We start from the raw sequence: 21,510 nt of genomic DNA, 5'->3' as shown, positions 1-21,510 counted from the left end.
TCAACTCTCCCAAACATTTGCAAGGTGGACACAGCTGAGGGCTGCCGGTTGAAGACTCTGCCCTCCTTTCTGAATCTTGGCAGGAATGGTGCTCCACAGTGCCCCCTGCAGCCCAACTCTCCATGACGTCCAGCTCAATCTGCCTCTGCACGTTCAAATGCCCTGAACAGGGCATCAGGCCACACGAATCTGCCCACCTGGGGGTGGGTAGCCCTTGACTCCGAGGACCACCTAGGTCAGGAGCCACAGCTGGGGGTTGGTCAGCTGTTGACATCAGTGTCTAAGACATGCTCGGGCCCCTCAGCATGGCCAAGGGTCGTGATTCTCAGAATGTGGTCTCTGCCCCTCAGCATCATCCAGGGACTTGTTAGAAATGCCTCAGCTCAGACCTACTGATTCCGAAACCCTGGGGTGGGGCCCAGCGGTGTTGGACAGCCTGCAGGTGGTTCTCAGGCTGGCTACAGTTTGAGAACCACTGGTCTGAGGGCAGGGGCTGCAGTGGAAGTGGGCAGGGGTAGCCCCTTCCACCTGTCTGGTAGAGAGCCTTCTTGCTGACACCTGACTTAGTTGAAAGGTGTCTGTTCAACTTTCTAGCATGAATGAGATGTGAATGATGTACTGTGTCTTTATAATAATGGCAGTGCCACTTACTGAGTGTTCTTGTCCTGAGTTCTCAACTGTGTGCTAAGCACATCACATGCATTATCTCATTTTATCTTCCATACAACCCATTGAGGCAAACACTATTCTCATCCCCATTTTTCAGACAGGTAAACTAAGGCTCGGCAATGTGAAGTGGTTTGTCCAAGTTCACATTTGTTTAAATGGCAGAGGCGAGAACCTCTCCCGCCTCGAGACCCTAAGCATTTAGCTAGCGTGCTCTGTGCTGCCACTCCTGGTCAGCCCCAATGTGCAGTTGGTGTCTCTCACACACGGGTCTTCTTGTGGGAGCCTGACTGTGTCCACATCCTGGATAACTTACTTTCCCTTGAATCTGTGTACCAAGGTCTGCTTCTGGGAGAACTCTAAGAACTTCCCAAATCTCTGGGGCCCAGGAGCTGCTTGAAAATCCTCCTCTGCCCTCCCTGCCCAGGTTCATGGCCACCAGTGACCTGATGTCAGAGCTGCAGAAGGATTCCATCCAGCTGGATGAGGACAGCGAGCGCAAGGTGGTAAAGATGCTGCTTAAGCTCCTAGAGGACAAGAATGGCGAGGTGCAGAACCTGGCAGTCAAGTGGTGAGTGTCGGCCTTGTGGGGGGACAGGGAGGCACCGTCTGGCTATGCTCCCCTATTGGGGGAGCTCCCCGGGGCCCCTGCCCCTTTGGGGTACAGTCTCTGAAAGAAGAATTGCTAAGCAGCTCTTGGAGTCCCAGTGGAGTTGGACAGTGACTTGGCTTGAGGGAACATAAGGGGCATCCTGACTCGGGCTGAGCCTGGGGCTTTTGAACCCCCTCCCTCCGTCCCGCCTTCCCTCCCTGTCAGCTTGGGTCCTCTGGTGGGCAAAGTGAAGGAGTACCAGGTGGAGACCATTGTGGACGCTCTCTGTGCCAACATGCGGTCAGACAAGGAGCAGCTCCGTGATATTGCTGGCATCGGCCTCAAGACTGTCCTGTCGGAGTTACCCCCAGCAGCCACAGGTACCCAGGTCCCAGGGACTAGGTACTCTAATTATTTGTCCTAGTTTACGGTTAAAGAAACTGAGGCTCAGAGAGGTGAAGGGACTTATGTAAGGTCAACCAGGTAGTCAGTGGCAGAGAATTCAGATCCCTGTCTACTTAAGTTCATGGCTCGGTGTCAGGAATGCTTTTAGCTGCAAGTTACAAAATATAACTCGTGGGCATCTTAAAGAAGTAGAGGGTCAGCAGTTCCATTTTTGCAGCAATTCATTTAGCAGCTCAAGTAGGACAGAGTTGAGTCTCTGTCCAAGTCTCTTGCCCTTTATAAGAAAAACATGTGTCTCCCTAGAACCCCCCAGAATGGGGTCATCTGGCCCCTCCTAGCGGTAAGGGAGTCCAGGAAAGGAAATGCTTAACTTTTCCCTTCACCCTGGTGGAAGGAGGGGTTGGCCATCAATTCTAGCTCCCTGAGTGTCAGGACTTTGGGTCAAGCATGGGACCGCTCAGGCCCTGGCTTTCCTGGGTCAGCAGATCAAAGGCTGACCAGAGGTAGAGGCCAGCTCTGCAACTCACCATGCCCATCTTGTGCTCTGTGCAGGCTCCGGCCTGGCCACCAATGTGTGCCGGAAGATTACCGGCCAGCTCACCAGTGCCATTGCCCAGCAGGAGGACGTGGCCGTGCAGCTGGAAGCCCTGGACATCCTCTCTGACATGCTGAGCAGGTGCAGGAGGCCACCCCGGGCAAGAAGGATCGGGGTAGGAGGGGGAGCAAAGGGGACAGGGAAGGATTTAAATCCACAGAGCCAGCGCCTTCTGCACTCCAGGCCCTGTGCTCAGGGCTCCTTAATCAGCCCTGCAGTCCTGCAAAGGAGAACTCGTTTGTCACAATGTTATAGGCTGTGAGAGGTGTGGTGACCTGCCCGAAGTCACACTCTCAGTAAATGGCAGAACCTAGGATTTGAACTCAGGTCTCTCCATAGCTGAAGCCCAGGTGTGTTCCTCTTCCTCACCCTCTTCTTTTTCTTTCTTTCTTCTTTTGAGCTAATATAGCCGGGCCCTTGTTTTAAATTGTACTGCACATTTTTAAGCATTCACTCACTCAACCTCCCAAGATTTGAGCAACTCCTTTGTGGCCAGAGAAATGTCAGATGCTGGGCTAGTTCTGTGAATGTGGAGTGGCTCAGTCTTGGTCCTTCCTAGAAAGGAGCTCACAGACACATCAACTGTGAGTAGAGTAAGAACACCAGTAAGGATAAGAGCAGGGCTTGTAGGAGCTCAGGGGAGGAGACCCTAACCCAGGTGGAGGGTGGGGTCCCTTCCTAGAGAGGGTCTTGGTAGATAAGCCTTCAAGAATGGGCAGGAAAAAAAAAAAGAATGGGCAGGACTTGGCTAGGCATGGGCGGGCACAAGGGGGGCACTAGAAGAGGAGACTGCCCTTGGCCCAGAGAGCAGAGGCAGGAGAAGACATGAGGTCCCAGGGTTATGCAAGGCATCCATGGGCTGGAGAGGGCGATGTGGAGAGATGAGGCCTGAGGGCTGGAGGTGGGTGAGGTAACAATCATACTGAAGGTGTAAGGAGCCCGGGGAGGGTCTGCTGGCAGGGGCCGAGGAATGCCATGTGGAATTTGTGAGTTTTAGACTGATCATCCTATTTTCAGTGTGCACGGTAGATGGGAGGGGGTGGAATAGGTAGGGAGACTGGTTTGGAGGCTTCTGCAGGCAGGTGAATTCTGGTTGTATTTTGGAAGTAGACTCCACAGGGCTTGGAGTGGGTGAGAGAGACTCAAGAATGATGCCCAGGGGTCTGGCTTTACCACCAGGGTGCACAGACCCAGGGCCACTGCTGTGGTGGATGCCCTCTGGGAACAAGAACAGGTGTGGGGAAGAAGGTGATGGATTCACCTTGGGGCATGTTGAGGTTGAGGTACCTGGGAGGCCCCCACTCAACTGGAAACTCCATAGGGCAGGTTCTAAAGGCAGAATCTACCTTGCTCACCTGAGCCCCCAGCACAGGCCCTATCACATAGATAAACACATAAATAAGTGAAACCCAGACGAGAGGTCTGGGCTGGATGGAGAGATATGGGAAGGTGAGGTCAATGTGCTAGTGTAGAGTGAAAGAAGAAAAGGTCTTAGGACAGAAAGTGCACAAGCGTGGTCGAAAGGTGAGGATAGAAGCTGCTAAGGTGGGCAGGGGCTGCCTTCTACCGTTCTCTTGTGTTGCCTCTCGCCTTGAGCTCAGAGCTCAGCTGTTTCAAAGGGCACTGGGGAGCCATTGAAGGAGCTTGAGGGAGATAGCAGAGGAGTGGGTTTTAGACTACTCTGGTCTCAGTGTGGGGGGATGGACACTGAGGCAAGGCCCAGACTCCGGGGAAATCAGGGCAGCCTCACTGTAGCCCCCATACCTATTACCATTGTGTCTTCTTCCCAAGCCGGGAGCCGGACATCTGGGTTCAAGTTCTGGCCTTGCATTTCTTGGCTGGGTAGCCTCGAGAAAGTCCCTTCCCTGCTCTGCTTTCTTTACGTAGTAATAATAAATAATCACACCACACAGTTGCAGGGTGCCTTTCCATTTAACAGGGGCAATTGGGTTGTTCAATTCCTGGGAGCAGGCCAGGAGAGGATGGGGAGTGATGAGGTGCCTGGCTCAGGTGCTTACCCAGTGGGCCGGCCTGACGCCCCTTCCGGCTCCCCAGGCTGGGCCCCCCCCTCGGTGCCTTCCACGCCAGCCTCCTGCACTGCCTCCTGCCTCAGCTGAGCAGTCCACGCCTGGCCGTGCGCAAGCGAGCTGTCGGGGCACTGGGCCACCTGGCGGCCGCCTGCAGCACCGACCTCTTCGTCGAGCTCGCCGATCACCTGCTGGACCGGCTGCCGGGCCCACGCGCACCCGCCAGCCCCGCTGCCATCCGCACCCTGATCCAGTGTTTGGGCAGCGTAGGCCGCCAGGCAGGCCACCGCCTGGGTAAGGGAGCTGGGCTCCTGGGCAAGGAGGCGGGGTCTAGGCGAGTAGGTGTTGGGGCACGGAGCAAGGCCCCGGGCCGAGGGGGCGGAGCCTGGGGCGGGCCACCTCTAGAAGGGGGTGGGGTTAATAATTTGGGAGAGTGGGCCCTGAGAGCCATCTGCTTCTGAGCCTCAGATAATTAGAAATCATTTCACCAAACTTAAATAAAATGTTTTAAAAATAAATAAGTGCTCGCTTTGGCAGCACATATACTAAAAATTTAAAAAGTAAAATACTTCTATCTTCTTATTTTGACAACTATACCTTCATAACAACCTGCAAGCCAGGTTTGGATTTTTGAAGTTTTATTGGGAGACTATACGTACAATAAAGCACACTGTTTAAGTGCACCATTCAGTGTGTTTCCGCCTTTGGGTCCGCCCATGGAACTACCACAGTCAAGATGCAGAACATTCCCATTACTCCCAAACGTTTCCTTGTGCCCCTTTGTGGTCCATCTCTTCCTTAGGCGTCCCCCCCCCCCCCCCGGGGCAACCACAGATCTGTTTTCTGCGACCATAAATTAATTTTATGGAAATGGAATCCTGTAATCAGGTTTGAATTTATTATCAAACGCCTTGGAGTTCCGGGCTAGAAAAAGTCAGTGTGGGTAGAGTTAGCCATGGTCTGCCCCTCCCTTCCCTCTGGCTCTCTCCCTGAGAGCGGCCTTATGCACACCTGGGGACCCCAGCCCGCAGTCCACACTCTCTACTCCCGCCCTTCTCTTCTCCACCCTCTCACGACAAACTGCAGCCACCCTGTGGCCACTCTTGGGAGCATGGACCCGGGAAGGAGGCCTGCACAGGACCCAGACAAAGGTTCAGGGTCAGGTGGGCAGGAAAGTGGGGGAGGGTGTCGCTGGAGAAGGGCTAGGGGGGGGGGGACCCTCTAAAGCCCAGGGATCAGGCAAGGGCCCCTCTTGTCTGGTCTCTAAGGGCAGTACCTGCTTCTCCCCTTTTTCCACCCAGGGCTACATCCTAGTACAGGAAATAAGGCAAGGACATGTAATCATTTCAACATCAGGCGCTACTTATTGAGCGCCTACTGTGTGCCAGGACCTGGGCGAAGCTCTTTATCTGCATCATATTAATCTTCACAAAATCTCTATCTGGTAGGCATTGTTATCTCTACTGTGAAGATGAGTAGACCAAGGTCAGAGAAGTGTTGTGACGTGCCCAGGCTCCCAGAGCCCATAGGTGGCAGAGTCAGAGCTAGAACCCACATCTGCTTGACTCTGAAGCCTCTGGGTTGGGTTTGCAGTGGCCAGGGATGCAGGTGCAGGGACAGACTGAGTGCTGTGGGCTAGGAGAGCCTGAGAGAGGTTCTGGCCTGTCCTCAGTGACCCACCTGGCCTTACAGGGGCCCACCTGGACCGCTTGGTGCCTCTGGTGGAGGAGTTCTGCAACCTGGATGACGATGAGCTCCGGGAGTCCTGCCTCCAGGCCTTCGAAGCCTTCCTGAGGAAGTAGGTGCAGTGGGATGCTGGACGATGGGGGCCCCAGAGTTTCTTTGGGAAGTTGGTGGGGCAGGGTTGGGGGCAGGATGCTGACCTCAGAGCAGTAAGATCTCAGGACTCATCACTGGGCCCCACTGCCTACCCTGTCCTGCCCGGGTCCACCAGAGCCTCCCTCTCCCACCCCACAGGTGCCCCAAGGAGATGGGCCCTCACGTGCCCAATGTAACCAGCCTGTGCCTCCAGTACATGAAGCATGACCCCAACTATAACTATGACAGTGACGGGGATGAGGAGCAGATGGAGACGGAGGATAGTGAATTCAGTGAGCAAGGTGGGTGACCAACTTGAGGAGGGTGGAAATGAGTGCAGCCTTCCTGGGACCCCCTTCTCCAGCCAAAGATGGGCCACATATAGTGCCCTTATCCTGATCCCAGCTGTTCCTCGGGCTCCAGCCCTGCCTTCCATAATCTGGATTCTCCACTGTCCCCATCCTTTCTGACTGCACGGTAAGGGTAGCAGTAATCACTAACATTTATTGAGCATCTCCTGGTGTCCGGAGCACTCTCTTATTTCAGGTTCCTTACAGTAACCCTAGAAAACCAGGTGTTCGTTATTAGCCCCGTATTTAAGACAAGGAAACAGACTGTGAGAAGTGATTTGCCTGAGATAACACAGCTCTGAGGTAACACAGCTAGGAAGTGGCATAGCTGGGACTTGGAGCCATGTCCGAAAGACCTCTTGACCTCTACACTGCCATCGCTACCCTTTTAGTCATGGCTTCCAAGAGGTAATGTTTAACCCAGCAGAGTGAAGCTCGAATGGTAGAATGATACCTGGATGGGGAATGAACTCAGTGGCTACTTTCCTTCTGTGTCTGTGATCCAGTTTGTCACTCAGATGGGTGCCTCTTGTGTTCTCAAAGCAGGACATCAATGGAGGCAAGGGATTTGGGGTCTGATGGGGTACTTGGAATGAGATGGGATGGTGGGAGACGAGATTGGACAGGCATGTTGGGGCCTCGAATACCAAGCCAGGGAGATCGGGCATTTTCTTGTCAGTCACAGGGAGCTGTGGAAATTTCTTCATGGGTGGCACAGGGTGGAGGTAACAAATAGTGGTCCTTCAGAGGGGACATCTGCTAAGCTGCCAGGTTGCACCCATGCGACCATCCCATGGGACAAGCTGGCTTGTCCAGATGCCAGCTCTGAGAGTCTGAGTCTTCAACAGAGCAGCGTGGGTAAGAACACTGTGGCCTCTGAGCCTGTGACTAGGACCATCCCCCTCTGAGCCTTGGGTGTCTCCACAGGTGTTATAGGTGGGCCTCGTGGGCCTGAATCTCAGCTATCCTGTTGCCTAGCTGTGTGCCCTCAGGAGAGGCTCTCACCATCTCTGATCTTTATTCTAGACATCTCTTCATCTATAAAATGGGGTTCCAGGCACTGTGTGGGCTCTGGCCTCTCAGGGGAGCTGTCTGTAGGAAACCACACAAACAGAGCATTTCTTGCTTAGAAGCCAAGCAATCAGCACCCTTGAGAGGCTGGGGCAGGGTAGGGTGGGGCAATGCAAAAGGAGGCCCTATTTTACCTCTTCCTTCTGGAATCCCCATAAATGAAACATCACACAGCCAGTCCTGAAACCAAAGGATGGGTTTTGTGCCCCAAATGGATTCTCTAGGTCCTCATTAAAGACTTGGAAGTCAGTTTTTTTTCCCTGGTGCAGTCAAACTAGGGAAGAGTATGGAGGCAGGAGGAGAACTTTGATTTAATTCCAGCTATTTCCCTGCTCGTGTAAGTTGGGGCCAATCACTTCCCTTTGACCCCCAATTTTCTCATCTCTACAGTGGGAAAGTAATCCCTGTCTCACAAGGTCGTTGTGAGGCTAAAATGAGGTTGTGGATTTGACGTGCTTGGTGCCATCCCCAGCACACAGTAGGTGTTCATTAAATGGTAGGTAACATTCCTATTGTGGGGGTAGGCAAAAGTAGGCTTACAGTTGTTCATATGGAAAATACAATAATTAATAAACAATAATGCAAGAATACGCTCTGTGTTTCATGTACTCACAACTGCAACCCTACTTTTGCCCACCCCTATACTGTGTAAGTAATGATCATCAAAAGGTGAAACACGGGCTTGGCTCCCTCCTCACCTCTCCATCCTGGGAGACCACCTGGGTGGGGCAGGCGCTCCCTGTCCATCTGCTACAGAGTGCGGGGCTCCATGGGTGTCTGGTTCCTGCCCCAGAGAGTGAGGACGAGTACAGTGACGACGATGACATGAGCTGGAAGGTGCGCCGGGCAGCCGCCAAGTGCATGGCAGCCTTGATCAGCTCTCGGCCTGACCTGCTACCCACCTTCCACCGCACCTTGGCGCCAGCGCTCATCCGCCGCTTCAGGGAGCGTGAGGAGAATGTCAAGGCTGATGTCTTTGGGGCCTACATCGTGCTGCTTCGGCAAACGCGGCCCCCGAAGGGATGGGTGGAGGCCGTTGAGGAGCCTACGCAGACTGGCAGCAGCCTCCACATGCTGCGAGAACAGGTGGGCGCACCTTCACCTCTCTCCCCCTCCCACCCCCTCTCACAACTTACCCTCCCACCTTCTCACAGCCCTTCCATCCATCCACACACCCCACCATCTATCCGTCCACTGACGTGTGCATATTGAGCACCCACTGTGTGCCCGGTTCTGTGCATCAGGCTGGGGCACAGCGGGGAACAGGACAAATACTAGTAAAAGCCCTGCCCTTGGACCACACAGTTTTGGGGTCTTGCTGATAGAGTGGCTGTGGGGGAAGGGACAGGGAGGTGGCATGTGAGTTCTAGGCTCTGGCTGAAGCATGGAGTGCGGTCCCCTGAGGTGGCAGAACATGAAGAGGGCGATGTCCAGAGTTCTGTTCTGGACATTTATGTTCGAGATTCTCGGATGTTCAAACGGAGACATCAGGTGGGCAGTCAGCACTCAAGTCTGGCGTTGACAGTGTAGATCGGGTGTCATTGTGTGCTGGCATCTGAAGCTTGGGGAGCAGATGAGCTCATCTGGGGAGAACCCAGCTGGGGAAGAGAATGGGCCCTTGGAGTGCAGGGGTGAGAGCCAGACTGCCCGTGTCATTTTGAGCAAGTTACTTAATCTCTCTGTACCTACTTCTCCATCTGGAAGGTGGGCCGAGGTGTAGTACCTACTTCAGAAGGTCTGAGTGTAGAATCAGGTGTCCGGTACAGAGCGAGTGATGAAAAGGTTGAGATGGAGCGATCCTCTCCACGTGGGGTCCCCAATGGGCACCCAGCAAAGCCCCTCAGGAGTTGGGGTGTGGAAGCTCTCTGGGTGGTCACTGACCTCCCCTCACTTGCCCACAGGTGCCCCTTGTGATCAAGGCCCTGCAACGGCAGCTGAAAGATCGGAGTGTCAGGGTCCGCCAGGGATGCTTCAGCCTCCTCACTGAGCTGGCGGGCATCCTCCCTGGCAGCCTGGCAGAGCACATGCCTGTGCTGGTAGCAGGTAGGATGGACTGGAACCTGGTATCTGCTGTCCTGGGCCTCTTCCAGAATCTGGCCCCCAATCCTTGAGGGTGCCCCTACCCTACTCAGCAGCATACAGTGGCTCCCCATTGCCAGCAGTGAGAACAAGGCTGGAGTGCAGGCCCTACCTCCTGGTTTCAGATGGCCTTGTGTCCCTCAGCCCTGGCCCCAGCCAAACCCTGGCCTCTTAGAATCTGCTGCCTCAGAGCCATCCAGCTCAAACAACCTGTGGGTGTTCCGCCCTCGCACCCAGGGAGGACTGTGCTGGCTCAGGGTCTGTGGCCCATAATTTTTGCACCCATCCCGCAGGCATCGTCTTCTCACTGGCGGACCGCTCGAACTCCTCCACCATCCGGATGGATGCCCTGGCGTTCCTGCAGGGGCTGCTGGGCACAGAGCCCGCCGAGGCCTTCCACCCACACCTGCCCACCCTCCTGCCTCCGGTCATGGCCTGTGTGTCTGACCCTTTCTACAAGATCGCAGCCGAGGCCCTGCTGGTGCTGCAGGAGCTGGTGCGGGCCCTGTGGCCCCTGGACAGGCCTCGGACGCTGGACCCCGAGCCGTATGTTGGAGAGATGTCTGCAGCCACCCTGGCACGGCTCCGTGCCACCGACCTGGACCAGGAGGTGAAGGAGCGGGCCATCTCCTGCATGGGCCACCTGGTGGGCCACCTGGGTGACCGGCTGGGGGATGACCTGCAGCCGTCGCTGTTGCTCCTCCTGGACCGCCTGCGAAATGAGATCACCCGGCTGCCTGCTGTCAAGGCCCTGACACTCGTGGCTGTGTCCCCGCTGCAGCTTGACCTGCAGCCCATCCTGGCCGAGTCACTGCCCATACTGGCCTCATTCCTGCGCAAGAACCAGCGGGCGCTACGGCTCGCCACACTGGCTGCCCTGGACGCCCTGGCCCAGAGCCAGGGACTCAGCCTCCCTCCATCTGCTGTTCGGGTGGTGTTGGCGGAGCTGCCTGCCCTGGTCAGCGAGAGTGACATGCATGTGGCCCAGCTGGCTGTAGACTTTCTAACCACAGTGACCCAGGCCCAGCCAGCCTCTTTGGCTGAGGTCAGTGGCCCTGTGCTCTCAGAGCTGCTGCAGTTGCTGCATTCGCCCCTGTTGCCAGCAGGTGTGCTGGCAGCTGCCCAAGGCTTCTTGCAGGCTCTGGTGGGGACCCGGCCCCCGTGTGTGGACTACGCCAAGCTCATGGGCCTGCTCACTGCGCCTGTTTACGACCAGGCTGGGGACAGTGGGCCGGGCCTGCACAAGCAGGTGTTCCATTCTCTGGCTCGGTGCGTGGCAGCCCTCACAGCTGCCTGTCCCCAGGAGGCAGCCGGCACAGCAAACCGCCTGGTCTGCGATGCCAGGTCACACAACTCCAGCACGGGGGTCAAGGTCCTGGCATTCTTGTCGCTGGCTGAGGTGGGCCAGGTGGCCGGGCCTGGCCCCCAGCGGGAGCTGAAGGCTGTGCTCCTGGAAGCCTTAGGGTCACCCAGTGAGGACGTGAGGGCTGCAGCCTCCTATGCACTAGGCCGTGTGGGCGCTGGGAACCTGCCCGATTTTTTGCCCTTCCTGCTGGGACAGATAGAGGCCGAGCCCAGGCGGCAGTACCTGCTGCTGCAGTCGCTCAGGGAGGCCCTGGGGGCTGCCCAGCCTGACAGCCTAAAGCCCTACGCCGAGGACATCTGGGCCCTGCTGTTCCAGCGCTGCGAGGGTGCCGAGGAGGGCACCCGGGGGGTAGTGGCTGAATGCATCGGGAAGCTTGTCCTCGCGAACCCGCCATTCCTTCTGCCCCGACTCCGGAAGCAACTTGCTGCAGGTATGCGCCCAGATCACTGGTGGGCAGTTTGCCACTGAGCTTCTGACATACCACACATAGTGAGCTAGGATCTTGTGTGTAAGATAAAGGCAGAGGAGTCATTAAACACTGTTTCCTGAGACTTACAGGCCTCCTCCTGTGAGATCTCTGGAGTGGAGGAGACGGAGTCCTTGATCTTCAACATAAACATGTCATGATGCCACTTTCATAATCCTTGGTGTGGACAGCACCCTCATGTTCCAGGCGAAGGTTAATAAAAGCAGTTCTCTGAGGGGCGAGACACTGCAGCTGCCGAGTGGAGCTTTGGGGGGCTAGCTTGAGTCAGGAGCAAATGGAAATGTAGACGAAGACTGGATGCCATGCCCTGGGGTTTGGGGAGGGCCGGGCAGGAACCAGGGGGCAGGTTCTGTGTGGTCAGATCAGGGCACATCAGGGTGTTCCACAGCTCAGGGAGGAAGAAAGCAGATAGGTGTACCTGTGGGGCTATTTGGGCCCCTGAGAACGAAAGGCTTCCACGCCTGGAGCTGGTCAGCTGGTCCCCTGATAGGGTCATTGGGTGTATCATGTCACATAAGGTAGGCAGAGTGCTTTGTATAGTGTTGTGGTACCTAATCAACCCAGCGTACCTGCTGCTGTTGCTATGTTGGTGATTATGTTAAGCCAGTGGTTCTCAACCTTGGCTGCACATTAGAAACACCTGGGAATCTTTTTAAAATCCTGATTTCTGGGCCTCATTCGAGAATTTTAAAAAGATTCTCAGGTGATTCTAATGTGCAGCCAAGGTTGAGAACCACTGTGTTAAGCCCTTGCTGGGTTGATAAGAAGCAGCTGTATAGCCCTCACCTGCGTGAACAGGAAGAGCATTCATTCCCTGTTAAACTCGCGGGGCTCTGGTTCATATCCAGGTGCCCCCTCCCCCCCCAAAAAACAACAACACAAAAAAACTCGCAGGGCTCTTCACAAGGACTCTTGAGAGGCGAGTCTCAGGATGAGGAGCAGCCCTGCCTTTTCCAAGCTCTGATTTGTTTCTGCCTCATGCATTCTGCTGAACCAGCTAACCAGTCCCATGTCCTTTTTACCACTGGTTTCAGAGAAGAAAGCTCAGAGCCAAACTGGTGGCCTGCTTCTAGCGAGTTCACGGGACTTCCCAGTTGTCTCTCCCTGTAAGCCCCTCACTCTGGTCTCCATCTCACTTCTCTGCCTTTAAAAAAAAATGTTTTTATTGATTTCAGAGAGGAAGGGAGAGGGATAGAGAGGTAGAAACATCAATGAGAGAGAAACATCATTGATTGACTGCCTCCTGCACGCCCCCTACTGGGGATCAAGTCAGGAACCCGGGCATGTGCCCTGACCAGGAATCAAACCCAAGATCGACACTCAACCACTGAGCAACACCGGCTGGGCTGCTCTTGAGTTCTTGGTTCTCTGTATCTGGCAATGTGGTTACCTGCAAACTGACAGTTTTACTCTCTCAGCCGCAGCAGGAAGAATCGGGAAGATTCTAGGCTGCCAAGGGAAATGGTAGCATTGACTTTCCCAAAGATTTTGGGGAGTTTCAGGTGGGGAGAGGTATATTTTTGTCTTCCACGGAGGCAGAGGCGAGTCTTGGCACCTTCTCACCTGTAGGTTCCAGGACTGGCCCTGCCCCTCATCAAGCCACTGTCTCTTGTCCTGCAGGTCAGCCGAACACCCGGAGCACTGTCATCACAGCGGTCAAGTTCCTCATCTTGGACCAGCCCCATCCCATTGACCCCCTCCTAAAGAGTTTCATTAGTGAGTAGAGCATCCCCTCTGTCTCCAGCCCCGTTCAGTCCCCTACACAGCCCTTGAGCTTTAGCTGATTTTTCTTACTCATTAACTGAAGGGGGTTGGAAACCAGGAGACCACCTCATCATCATAACAGCAGCAGGGCCTGGGTTCAAACTCCTTTGCTGCCACTGAGTTGCTGAGTGAGCCCAACATGCCCCTTCTCACCTCTGAGCCTCAGTTTCCTTATCTGTAAAATGGGGACATGGAAATCTGCAGTTCTAAAGTTTTGGAGACTCCATGTATAATTGAGGGAGAAAGTGTTCCATGAACACTACCAACCTCTCTAACACATTGGCTTCAGTGGGCACCTAACTGGGCAGGGCTGCACCATGGCAAGGGAGAGTGGATCCCTAACTTGTCCCTGTCCGAGGGACCTTCTGGCCTGAGGAGCTCGAGGAGCCTTCGTTGGGAGGAGGCTTAGCCCTCCTTCCTTGGAGCCTCTGCAGGACCAGGCTCACTTCTTCAGAGCTCCAAGCCTATGGGTCTTTGTTGTTGTTGTTGTTTTATATATATTTTTAAATATACTTTTATTGATTTCAGAGAGGAAGGGAGAGGGAGAAAGAGATAGAAACACCAATGATGAGAGAGAATCACTGATTGGCTGCCTCCTGCACCTCCCCTACTGGGGATTGAGCCCACAACCTGGGCATATGCCCTGACCACGAATTGAACTGGTGACCTCATGATTCATGTGTCGATGCTCAACCACTAAGCCACATAGGCCAGGCACCAGTTCTTGATTTTATTTATTTATTGAATATATAAAACATTAATACAGAGAAGTCTAAACTATACAAAAAGATTTACTCAGAAAAGTATGACTTTGTGTAAGTTTATTCACCTCTCTGACCTTCAGGAGCCTCATCTATAATAATATCAGGTTAATATTTGTAGGATGTTGGCCTTGTGCCAGGGCCTCTGCTATGTGCTTTATATACTACCACATTTTAAATCATAAACACATTGCTACAGAATAGATACTGCTATTATCCCCATTTTACAGATGAGGACATCGAGGCTCTCCAAGGTCCCAGAATTAGGAAGTGGTAGAATTTGGATTTGAACCCAGGCCAGACTTGAGTCCACATTCTTATCTGGACTTCGAAGGCTTGTTGTGCAAAGTAGATGCTCAGAACATGTTCACCCCCATTCAGCCAGGTATGCATGACTCACATGGACCAGGTAACTGATGTGGGGGTAGAGATGGTTTGTGTCTTGGCTGTGCCATCTCTCACATCCCCTCTCATTTTTCCGCCAGGAGAGTTCATGGAGAGTTTGCAGGACCCAGACCTGAACGTGCGCAGGGCCACTCTGACTTTCTTCAACTCAGCCGTGCACAATAAGCCCTCCTTGGTCCGGGACCTGCTGACTGACATCCTGCCCCTCCTCTACCGGGAGACAAAGATCCGCCGAGACCTTATCCGAGAGGTGAGGCTGCGGGAGGACTGAGCGGGAGCTTTGGGCCTGACTGGTGGGATTAGGGTCCAGCTCATCAGATGACCAGGCTCCATGGCCTAGGTCAAGTCTGGACCCTCCACTTCCAGCTGTGTGACCCTGCCAGGGCAACTTAATCCACTCTGAGCCTCAGTTTCTCCTCACAGGTAAAATGAGCAACAGGAGTGGGGAATGCAGCAGGAACTAGGGAAGGTGTTCTTACACTTTGGGGTCATATCCTTCCCTCCTGCAGGTGGAGATGGGGCCCTTTAAGCACACAGTGGATGACGGGCTGGATGTGCGGAAGGCAGCCTTCGAGTGCATGTACTCACTGCTCGAGAGCTGCCTGGGCCAGCTGGTCATCTGCGAGTTCCTGAACCACGTGGAGGACGGCCTGAAGGACCACTATGATATCCGGGTAGGATGAGCCCCCTGCCAGACCCATGCCCACCCTATACCAAGGGGACAGCCAGGGCACTACTGGGCCCACTGCTTGTTTGTCCCTCACTTCCTACCCCAGGAACCCCCATGACAATAGCTGTATTTTTTTTTTCTGATAAGAACCTATGTCTTGCCCTAGCTGGTTTGGCTCAGTGGATAGAGCATTGGCTTGCGGACTGAAGGGTCCTGGGTTCGATTCTGGTCAAGGGCACATACCCAAGTTGCGGGCTCCATCCCCAGTAGGGGGCATGCAGGAAGCAGCCGATCAATGATTCTCTCTCATTATTGATGTTTCTATCTCCCTCTTCCTCTCTGAAATCAATAAAATATATATATAAAAAGAGAACCCATGTCTCAAACACCTTTGGTGGGAGTCTACACTGGCAAGCTCTTTGGATGGTTGGCAATAACTAGAACAAAAGCTTTTCCATGTCCAAGAGCCTCTGGACTGATTCCTGCACATGTTCAGAGTTTTATGTTCAAGATTTTTCTTCACTGATTTCTGGTAATTGGGAAAATCTGGCAGCTACCTAAATGTCCACTTATGGAGAACTGGCTCCATAAACTGGGTACCTCCAGTCATGGAATCCTAGCCACATTAAAGAGTGAGCTAGTTCTCTGTCTGTGTACTGATGTGAAAGATGGCCAAGACCCACTGAGTAATAAAAGTGAGTTATTTTTCATGGGTTTTTCCCATGCTTGAGCAAATCTTTGTTCTTCTCTCTCATCTGGCCAATGTTCTTCTTGCCTGACCTTCAATGCCCTTCTTGCCTGACCTCCCATTCTGGCCAATGCCCTTCTTGAGCACAGGACAAGGCCTGGGCATTAGTGCAAACTTTGGGATGATTTAAAAAACCCAAAAACAAACAAAAGAATTGTTTGAGCCAGTTAGATACATTTACAGACCTGGCTTCAGCCTGGAGAATAATGGTGACTGCTTTTAAAAATGGTAAAGTTGCCCTGACTGGTTTGGCTCAGTGGATAGAGCGTCGGCCTGAGGACTGAAGGGTCCCAGGTTCAATTCCAGTCAAGGGTATGTACCTTGGTTGCGGGCACATCCCCAATAGGGGTTGTGCAGGAGGCAGCTGATCGATGTTTCTAACTCTCTATCCCTCTCCCTTCCTCTCTGTAAAAAATCAATAAAATATATATTTTTTAAAAAATGGTAAAGTCCCTGTAAATGATACACAGTATAAAGGGTGGTCGTTTGAAATCCATATTTCCTACCCAGCCCCTATTGGTACTGAGGAGGGTGGGTGAGACATCTATTGAGCAATCTACGGTTATCTCATCAAGCCTTCACATTAACCTTTGGAGAGTGAGTTTAGATGCCCAGTTTGCAGGGGAGAAACCAGAGACCTGGCTAGTTCAAGGGCACAAGGCAGGAGGTGGAGGAGCCCTGGGTCATAGCTTTTTGCTGTTCTGCCCGTCTTCTTCCTTTGCTGTGGGGCATGTGGAGGGCAGGGTAGATAGCTGGTGGGGATGGGCAGGACATATTGATTTCCAAACAACCTCCCTTTATATTGTGTATCGTTTGTGAGGATTTTAACATTTTCAAAGAGGTCATCATTATTCTCCTGCATGCTGAATCCAGGCCTGTAGGCATGTTAATTGGCTCATAAAGTTTTTATTTTCTATTTATTGATTGATTTTAGAGAGAGGGTGGCAGGGGGAGAGAGAGATTGATTTGTTGGTCCACTTGTTTGTGCATTTATGGATTGATTCTTGTCCCTGACCAGAGATTGAACCTACAACCTTGGTGTCTCAGAACAGCACTCTAACCAACTGAGCTACCTGGCCAGGGCTGGCTCACATAGTTTTTGTTTAAATCAGGTGCCAACATTAAAAAATTGAGAGATTTTACATGAAAATCAGGGTTTCTTTTGAAAACAGTCTGTCAAGTCTGGGCCACATTCCCATCTAGCCACAAAGAGTGGAGCTTAGTAGCTGCTGTCTGGAGTGTAGACTCCTTACTCCTTCCCAGTTCCCATCTGGCCCCCTTCACCCATGAACAGTACCTGCCTGGCCCAGTTGGTATATCTGAGCTTGAGAACTGCCCCCCCTCCCCGCCACACACACACCTGGTGCCTCTTCTGATCTGATTCTCTTCAGGACAATCAAGTATAGTTGGCATAGTTGGTGTTACCAGACACTGGCAGGGGTGTGAGTGGGAATTAGTGCTCAAGTTTGGACTTGAGTCTCGGCTCTTCCCCAGGGCCTGCTTCTTGTGGTCCTGGGCCATTTCACCAAGTACTCTGTCTCCTTCCTCCTGGGCAGATGCTGACCTTCATCATGCTCGCACGATTGGCTACCCTGTGTCCTGCGCCTGTCCTGCAGAGGGTGGACCGGCTCATTGAGCCACTCAGGGCCACCTGTATTGCCAAAGTAAGCCCCTATCCAGCCCTGTGGGCCCTCTGCTGATCATTTACCATTTACCAAGAACCTCTTAAGATACAGGTGGTGTGGGGAGGGCTTATTTTAATCATCGTCATCCTATGAAGTAGTTCTTATTACTTCTTATTCTTACCATTGTATACACAGGGAACAGAGGCTTGGAGAGGCCAAGTTGTTGGCTGAGGCTACACAGCTAGTAAATTGCAGAGCTGGGATTCAAACCCAGTTCTGTCTCTGTCATTCTTTAAATATTTCCAGGCCTGTGCAAGGTACTAGGGACACAACATTGAACATGATGGGCTCCCTCTTCTCACATCCTAATTGGGAAACTGAGGCACTCTTAGACAGAAATCATTTGTTGACTGATTGGTATGGGGCAGAGTTGCTGCTAGACTGGAGTGCCTCAAGGGTCCAGCGTAGGGATCCGGGGCAAAAGGTTTCATGGAAAGCTGCCGTGTTGAGAACAGAGCCTGGCACACCTAGGGGGTAAATTACCCAGTAAATACCTATTGAATGAAGAACTAATTTGGGTTTTGGAAGAGCAAAAGACTTAATCACAAAGAGGGCAGAGCTTAAAGAGGAGACACCCATAGAGCAGTAATTTCCAAGTAGTAACACCTTTTCAAAAAAAATTTTTAATATGGATAAGACAGATAAAATTGGTAACTTATTAATAGAAACCTGACTTGCAAATTTCTATTTTTAACATATACTTAGTATAAAGTCAAAGAAAACAGTGGTACTGCAAGCTCTTGACAGTCTCTGTGGCCAAATATCTCTGGTGTACTAGAACCGTACTGCTTGGAGAAAAACCCAGTTCACAGGAAGGAGCTGCAGGCATAGCAGGGTCAGGACACCCTTCACTCACTTCCATCGAGGCCTGCCCGAAAGCCACTCAGTCTGGTTGCACAAAGGATGCTATTTGTCGAGCACAGTGATGAGAACTTGTTACATCCGTGTTCCCAATCCCTCATCCACAATTCTGAATCCTACAAAGCTCAAACTAAAAGGCTGTAGTAACTTGTTTGGCACCAAAACTTAACTTGAATGGGCACCAGGCTGTTTATGACCTTATTTCCCTTTTTGTGATATTCATAATATTCTTACATTTTTTCCTGAACTTAGTGGAGGAAATACTAGTGTATTTGATTACAGGGTATTTATCGCCTGACATATGCATACTATCCCTTTCTAAAACCCCTCAAATTCCTGAATTTCAAAAGCACATCTGGCGCTAAGTGTTTCAGAGAAGGGGATGAGCCTGCAAGGCCCTTTAATCCTCACAGCAGCCCTGTAAGAAGTGAGGGACAAAAAGTTCCTACCTGAGGTCACAGCTCTCACAGGGCAGAGCCATTTGAACCCAGGACGTCCAACCTATTACCGAGCTCTTGACCATTAGATTCTTGAGGGGTAAGAGACTAGTGTTGTCTGGGTAAGTCGCGGAGGGCCTTTATTCCGTAAGCATTGGAGAATTTCTGAGAGTCTCTAAATGGGAGAGGGTGGGGATGAGGTAACAGAAATGGACAGATGACAGTAATCCATTCAGTGACGCAGCCCAATACTTCTAATCAGGGGAAGATTAACACTTGGAGTGGGGGAAACGAGTTAAGTCGGCTCGCGTGAATTGCGCGTATTCCGCGGGAGCCGTCTTTAACTCGGTTCATATAGATTTGCGGTGGAGTGTGGGAAACGTGTAAACTCGGGCCGATTGTAACTGCGTATTACCAAATATTTGTTTGTAATCCACCCTTTTGGTGGATGGAACAAAACCAAAAGACAGAGCCATCTTATATTTTGGCGGGAAATTCACCCCACACCGGAGTGTTAAGTGAACACTTTACATGAATCACCACCTTTGACTTATTATAAAAAATAAAGGTAATTAAGATTGGCTACTCAGAGGCCCTTTAGGTGATTTTGAAGCTGATTTGAATGAGAAAGCCCAGAGCCCAGAGGTGGAGGGAACCCTCAGGAGGCTGGAACCATAGATTGGGAGTGTGCCATAGGTGGTGCAGAGGAAGCCAGAGACTGTGGTGCAAGGACAGGCTCAATAAAGGATGGCTCGTTGTTTCCCACTTTAGGTCAAAGCTGGTTCTGTCAAGCAGGAGTTTGAGAAGCAAGATGAACTGAAGCGCTCTGCCATGAGGGCAGTGGCTGCCTTGCTGACCATCCCAGAAGTGGGGAAAAGCCCCATCATGGCTGACTTCTCTTCCCAAATCAGATCCAACCCGGAACTTGCCACCCTCTTTGAGAGCATCCAGAAGGATTCTGCCTCAGCACCCAACACAGATTCAATGGAGCTCAGCTAGTCTTACCCCACCTCCTAGATGGGCCCTTCCTCAAGAGAAGGGGCCCACCCAGGCCTGAGGTCTCAGCCTCTCTCCCACCACCAAAGGCCACTGGCTTTTACTCCTAAACTTTCATCTCCCTGGGGGCCCTCCTGTTCCTCTTTGGGGTTTACAGTGCCTTCTCCAGGGACCCTAACTCATAGGTTCCCCAACCTGAAGCTAGCTGTAAGGCTGCCAACAGTTGGGCCCTTTAACTCAGGACAGCCATTCAAAGCACCGGGGTGGAATTTTTCAATGTGAAGTCACATCACAAGGTTGATGCGACTCCACACTGTTCTAGTTCTTTCAAGCTGGGGAGGCACTGCTTCACAAAATACTTAGTATTTACTCTTGTGCTCACAGCTGTGAGGTTAGGAGGCAGCAGGCTGGCCTTTCTTCCCACTGGTGCCCCGTATGTCACACCACTCTCACTTTACAATTCATTTGATCAAATTGATAATACCAAGAATTAGTGCTTTGGCTGGGCATCTTAAAAACTCAGATACTTCTGAGTTATTCACATTTTTAGAATTAAAAAAAAAATTCTAACAGGCAGTGATAAATCAGAAAGGTTTTCTTGCAGGGGGTAAGAGTGTGGGTAGTGAATTAGACCAGACGTGTTTTTCTAATTTCAACTCTCTATGAAATAAACTGGTAAACAGCAAAGCACTACTAGCAAGTACAAACCATCTTTCATGTCACCCCGCCTAGGCAACCAGTTGGTTTATGCCCTTCTAAAGTTTTCAATGTGTCCTTTTTAGAAACTTTCTTATAGAAATAAGCGACAGGCCAAAGAATTTTCTGTGCTATCAGAAAACAGGTTAATAAAGGAGATCCTAAACTACAATTTTCTCTGCACAATTCGTCGTCAGTAGTCAAACCACTTATCAGTACGTGTCCCAAATCAATTGAAAGAAGTCATGGAAATGACCAATAATTTAATTCACAAATGTTTCATATTAGGTTTTGAACAGGAAGCAGTCAACCTGTAAGACATTTATCTACTCAAAGAGCGAGCCTTAAATCCAGGCATGGCTAACACACCAGGAACATTTTAATGTATTATTCCTGGCTCAGTTGACCAGGATGGTGAAGAAACACACCACTACTCTATTATACCTATTTTGGCCAGATCAGCAAAGATATTTGGTGTCACATTTTAGTTTGTGCCGAGATGAGAAAGGTTGGAAATAGCTGTACTAGAGTACCACGTGCCATATCCCATGTGACCTATACTTTCTTGGCATAGCATAACCTTAGAATTAAAGTTAGATCCTACCTACTGTAGTTGTAAAGGAGTGTTAAATTCTGAGTCCCAATTATCACGTTAAGGATCCCACACCTATGGAAATTATGCCTGAAGCAGCGAGTTGGGGGAGTTTACATAAGGGAAATTGAAAGCCACCTTCAAGCATCCTGGGCTGACCATTATAGAGGGATGTGTCATCCCGTTTTGTATTTTTGGACAGAAGCTATATTGTGCTATTTCAACACCGAATAAGAATTTAATGAAGAAATTTACCTGGATCCTTTCATGCATTTTCTCAATCTCCACAAGAACCACAGAATAATTTATTCAACTTTACAAAAAGTGAGACTAAGAACAGCTTCCTCTGAGCTGCAAGGTCCTTCAATGAAGTCTCAGAACCCTGGTCTGAGGGCCAAGTCTTCCCCAGCCCTAACTGGAGCTGACCAAGGCTGGTCTG

The 21,510-nt window shown here is 51.7% G+C and overlaps 1 protein-coding gene across 1 annotated transcript; it reads left to right on the top strand.

The window, feature by feature from the left end:
* The first annotated feature begins 988 nt into the window (after positions 1-988).
* Positions 989-20,843, top strand: CAND2 (cullin associated and neddylation dissociated 2 (putative)). The gene is made up of 14 exons (XM_014451305.2): positions 989-1,237; positions 1,484-1,638; positions 2,216-2,339; positions 4,314-4,579; positions 5,978-6,083; positions 6,263-6,405; positions 8,318-8,610; positions 9,426-9,567; positions 9,897-11,399; positions 13,077-13,172; positions 14,467-14,636; positions 14,896-15,060; positions 17,361-17,468; positions 19,559-20,843. Exons 1-14 carry the CDS (start codon positions 1,098-1,100, stop codon positions 19,784-19,786), a joined length of 3,639 nt encoding a protein of 1,212 aa, XP_014306791.1. The 5' UTR covers positions 989-1,097; the 3' UTR covers positions 19,787-20,843.
* The last annotated feature ends 667 nt before the right edge of the window (positions 20,844-21,510 follow it).

This window comes from Myotis lucifugus, unplaced genomic scaffold (assembly GCF_000147115.1).
Source record: "Myotis lucifugus unplaced genomic scaffold, Myoluc2.0 scaffold_8, whole genome shotgun sequence".
NCBI classification, from domain to species: domain Eukaryota; kingdom Metazoa; phylum Chordata; class Mammalia; order Chiroptera; family Vespertilionidae; genus Myotis; species Myotis lucifugus.
This window is presented reverse-complemented; position numbering and strand designations above follow the sequence as displayed.

What these genes read in the sequence shown, in the direction of transcription:
- CAND2 (XM_014451305.2), top strand. Translation starts at nt 1,098, where the DNA reads ATGGCCACCAGTGACCTGATGTCAGAGCTGCAGAAGGATTCCATCCAG. An exon ending in CCGGAAGCAACTTGCTGCAG is followed by an intron (nt 11,400 to 13,076) that starts GTATGCGCCCAG and finishes CTTGTCCTGCAG; the next exon opens with GTCAGCCGAACACCCGGAGC. An exon ending in AGGACCACTATGATATCCGG is followed by an intron (nt 15,061 to 17,360) that starts GTAGGATGAGCC and finishes CCTCCTGGGCAG; the next exon opens with ATGCTGACCTTCATCATGCT.